The 5072-nt window shown below is 38.2% G+C and overlaps 1 protein-coding gene across 1 annotated transcript in view; it reads left to right on the top strand.

Moving 5' to 3' along the window:
* PHAX (phosphorylated adaptor for RNA export) overlaps positions 1-2918 on the top strand; it is a 9373-nt gene extending 6455 nt beyond the window's left edge. Inside the window, exons 5-6 of the mRNA XM_010135550.1 lie at positions 14-97; positions 2541-2918. Of these exons, the coding sequence (XP_010133852.1) occupies positions 14-97; positions 2541-2807 (351 nt within the window). The 3' untranslated portion in view covers positions 2808-2918. The remainder of the gene's footprint in view (positions 1-13; positions 98-2540) is intronic.
* The last annotated feature ends 2154 nt before the right edge of the window (positions 2919-5072 follow it).

Here is a 5072-nt window from a genome sequence, read left to right as displayed (position 1 = left end):
TTTCCCTATTAAGAATGGCACTAGGAGAAGAACACCGGGCGGTGTTTATTTAAACCTGCTGAAGAACACTCCTAGCATCAAAGAAGAACAAATCAAGGTAAAATTGTCAAAAGTAATGATTCACCTAAGTAAATTTCAGCTTTTTGAACTAAGAATGTTGTGATTGAATGCCTCTTCTAACTTCTGTCAAGTTTAACTCTGTATTCCAAAGAAACCAGCTTTCCACATTCAAAATATAAGGGGGAAAAAAAAAACCCAAATTTGTTACTTTCCATTCACATTAGACAGAGAGTACACCTTTTCCATATTGCCAGTCACAAAAACCTACTGAGAATGCTGAGACTGTAGAGTCTAACGAGATAAATATTTTCCTTAATTCGTGTATACCATATGGCAATGTTATCTGTAGTTGTGTTTCTCGCTTTGGAGCTCTGCATCATTGTGCATAGATTGAATGGAATTCTCTTAATAGAATACTTTTGTCCTATATACCTCTGGCTGTAGCACCGGGCAGTATTTCCCATTAGGTCAGACAGTGATCTGAACCAGGTCTGAATTGCTCACTATCCTCATTTGTGGTGCTCACTAAATCAGATTACAACTCTGTCAGCTTGTACATGCTATGGCCTTTCCTTTTAGGATCTAAAATAGACTGAGATGGTATTTTTTTCATTCAGTTAAATCAACTTGGTTTTTTCATTGTATTTGCCATTTTATTAAACTTTTTACTACAAGAAAGACATTTATTTTGCTTGTAGGTGGCTAAAGCTCACTTTAAACTAGTAAACTAGTAAATTAGTCTAGCATCTCCTACAGAGAACTAAGAAACAAATCAACATAAATTGTGATTGTTTTATTTTAGAAAAAAAAAAAAAAGAAAAATTTGCCCTTCCACCCCCCTTCCATGCATTTGTAGTTATATGTCTCATTCTTCTCTTGCCGATACTGGGAAGTGTTTGAGGCAGCAGTTTTCACTCAAAACTTGATTGATACTATGAGAAATATCACAGAATGGTAGGGGCTGGAAGGGACCTCTGTGATCATCTAGTCCAATCCCCCTCTTCTCCAATGCAAGGAAACAAGTTGTCAGTAGTAAGAGTACCTGTGCTACATTTTCTCCCAAAGGCTACATCTCAGAATCACAGAATGCTGAAAGTTGGAAGGGACCTCTGGAGATCATCTAGTCCAATCCCCCTGCTAAAGCAGGTTCGCCTAGAGCTGCTTGCACAGGAACATATCCGGGCGGCTTTTGAGTATCTCCAGAGAAGGAAACTCAACATCCTCTCTGGGCAGGCTCTTCAGTGCTCTGCTACCCTCAAAGTAAAGAAGTTTTTCCTTGTATTCAGATGGAACTTCCTGTGTTCCAGTTTGTGCCTATTGCTGGGCACCACTGAAAAGAGCCTGGTCCCATCTTCTTGACACCCTGTTTTATAAGCATTGATAGATGCACTCTGTCTTCTCCAGGCTAAACAGACCCAGGTGTCTCAGCCTTTCCTTGTAAGAGAGATGCTCCAGTCCCCTAATCATCTTTGTAGCCCTCTGCTGGACTCTTCAGGAGTCCCTTGTCTCTCTTGAACTGGGGAGCCCGGAACTGGACACCACAGTCCAGATGTGACCTCAGCAGGGCAGAGTAGAGGGGAAGGCGAACCTCTCTTGACCTGCTGGTCATGTTGTTCTTAATGCACCCCAGGATACCATTGGCCTTCTTGGCCAGAAGGGCACATTGCTGGCTCCTGGTAAACTTGTCCACCAGGACTCCCAGGTCCTTCTCTGCAGAGCTGCTTTGCAACAGGTCAGCCCCTAACCTGTGCTGGTGCATGGGGTTATTCGTTCCCGAGTGCAGGACCCTACACTTGGGTTCATCATTTGTCATACAAACCCATAGGTAAAGTTTGTGTAATCCTGTCATAGAGCTTGTTATGTGTACACCTCTCACAGATTTGCATATCCAGCTTTTTGGGAGAAAATAAGAATTAATATTTTCTGTATGCAATTTATGGTATGTTTTTAATAAGCAGGGAAGGAAAGGCATGTAGCAACATTTAACTTTGCTACATTATATTTTCCCCCTTGAAACATGGAAGAAACTTGTAACAGTCATATTTTGAAGTAGAGAAGATGTTCATTTCACAAATGTTTGACAGTAGAGATCATGAGACCTGAAGTAAAATTTCAGTTGCGGAGGAAGGTTTTTTCAGCTTGTTGTAGAACCTTTTGTCGTATATTCTCTACAGGTCCCTCTGTATGGCAGCACAACCCTCTGGTCTGCCACCCATTCCTCTCAGTTTTATATCATCAGCAAACTTGAAATGAAAATGTAGTGATACTTATTTACATACACTTCAAGATCACTGAGAGATTGTGTAATTATGGGGCACTTTCTTTAAGTGCAGTCTGTCTTCATACTTCTATCAGTAATATGTATCTTAGTCAAATTTTATTGAACAGTATTTGTAATAAAAAAAAATTACTTCTTTATGTTTTCTTTAGGAAATAGTAGTAAAATGAATATGCCAAACTTTTTTTTGTTTTCTTTCAAGGAAATATTCTATCTGGAAAACCAAAAGGAGTACGAAAACAAAAAAGCTGCTAAGAAGAGGAGAATACAAGTTCTAGGAAAGAAGATGAAAAAAGCCATTAAAGGGCTTAATCTGCAAGAATATGATGATGCATCTCGTGAGACTTTCGCTAGTGATACAAATGAGGCTCTGGCTTCGTTGGATGATCTGCAGGAGGGGCATCATGAAGCAAAGATGGAACCTGAAGATATTGAAATTGATAATGCTCATGATTTGGAGATCTTCTAGTTACTAGTAACTTCTAGTTACATTCTTTACAACAAAGTGTCTATAAAATATATTAAATAAGCCTTTCTAATAATCCCATGGCTTTTTATTTTCATAAGCTACATGGGAAATGTTTGATGCTGAAGAACATGTCATAATTCTTAGCTAAATTTCACAGCATGAAAGATGTTAATTGTCCTATTATTTGTTTGATGAGTCCTCAAAAACTGTTAAGATTTTTCTAGATAACAGCTCTGTATCATCATATTTGTTCCTTAGGAACTTTTTTGAGCAACATGTTAGGTTTAGGAATTAAGGCCATGTTTTGACCAGATACATCATATTTAATTTCCTGAAACTAACAAGATCATTAAGTGAGCAGTGCTCCTCATTACAGTTGAACAGAAAAAAAACAGTATAAAGGTAGTCTTGATGTAAAAGATCATGTGTTCTTAGTATGGCAGTGTGTTGTATGGCAGTGTTTATACAATAAAGAGCTGTAAAAGCAAATTGGTTTGCGAAATAAACTTAATCATCAGTGACCTTTGAATAACAACCCTGTAAATAAGCACTGCTGAGCAATGTTATGTTTTACATTCCTGCAGCAGTTTTAATCCTTCATATTAAAATAGTGACTTGAGCTTCCTACCTGTTCTATCTAGACTTTTTCCATGGTTAGCTACACACAACTTACACAGATGTTTTTGTTTGAAAATGAAGACAACTGGATGCTTTCAGAGTAGTGAGATTTCACTACTCAGTAAAGGTTCTGTAGACTCTACATGCAGGTAAAAACCCTGTACTTTGCAATTTTTCTTTTCATACTTCTTAGGTGTGCACTAGGATGCAGTAATATGCAGCTTGCAAAAGTTCTAAAGTTTTTCTATGCTGACTCTTAAGGAAACAATAGATGCAGAAGACCATTGAAGAGTTTTTAAGTTCAGTTGAAGACGACTTATGTTGAATGTTGTTTTTAATGTAACTGAAGAATATGTGCAACAGTGGTATGTATGATGTCTAAAATACTTTGTAACTAGTAAATTGAGCTTTCTGTGGCTAGACACTTTTCCAGTATAATATATTTCTGAAATCTTAATGAATGAACCCCAAAACAAACTTCTGCATGTAAATTTTGTTCACCTGGTGTCCTTGAATTTCAAAAGCAAAGCATATCACTGGAACACATAATGAAGTTATAATATTGAACAATTCAGTCAAGAGCTGATATATAAAAGAATACAATATTTGAAGAAAGGGCTCTTAAACATGTAGCACATTCTATTATCTGCTTTACTAAATTTATTTTTGGCCTTTCTGCATTTTTCTGTTCATGTGCCAGAGCTCCTTCCTGTCACAAAGTTACTCATGCAGATGTGAAGCATGCCTTTGTTGGTGTAGCTGCTCTTGCTGAAATAACAAAAGGTTTTGATTTGGTCATTAGCTTTCCTAACCAACCTGTGATGGTCAGAACACTAAACTGATAGTCATGTAAGGGAAACAGAATTTTGTACTGTTTAAGTAGTTTGGGGCTGTACCATTTGATCCTAATTTTGGAACCTGCTTGGAAATGTCATAACTATGTCAAAATGTCAATTCTATTTTCTGGATAGAATTAGCAAATTTTAATGGTGGTTTAAGTAAATTTTTACTGTTTTATAATTTGCTGCTTATGAGCACTGTGTATTTTTTTTTTAAATGCTAATATTTTTAATGTTGATTTCACAGGTATGGGGTACTGAAACAAAGTGTAAACTCTTCGTTTTTAAAAAAGGAAGATGATACAGAGTGTTCATTCCTCCTTTCCTGTGTTTGACTAACTGGCCTTTGCTTGTCTTCTGTTTTTTCTCTGTTTTCTATTTTCTTTGGCTTTCAATAGAGTCCTTTCGAAAAGGAAGCCCGCTCAAAATGATGAGCAGCTAGTCTTGTTTCTTGTTACATGAGTGATTTCTTTACCTTTGTTATCAAAAAGATTGCTCCAGTTTCTGTGTAGCACTGTGGTGGCTGCAGTCAAGCTTTGGTTCCTTGGTGGAGCTGTGGGGCTGATCTTCCCCTCTCTGCATCCTGCCCTCTTGTGTGGGATATCTCTGCTTGTGCTGGTGTGTGGTGGTGGTGGCCCAGCAGCAGCCATGTCATGAGGGTGACAGAGTTTGGGACTTGTGTCAGTAAGCCTTGGGTTGAGCGTGTGCAGGACTGGAGCTGAGAAGCCCAGGGCTTTGGAGTCGGGTGCCGCGGTCACGGCAGTTTCCAAAGGAACTGATGGCAGATGTGCCAGGATAAGAAAGAACA

The sequence above is a fragment of the Buceros rhinoceros genome, unplaced genomic scaffold (genome assembly GCF_000710305.1).
Source record: "Buceros rhinoceros silvestris isolate BGI_N320 unplaced genomic scaffold, ASM71030v1 scaffold18544, whole genome shotgun sequence".
NCBI lineage: Eukaryota > Metazoa > Chordata > Aves > Bucerotiformes > Bucerotidae > Buceros > Buceros rhinoceros.
This window is presented reverse-complemented; position numbering and strand designations above follow the sequence as displayed.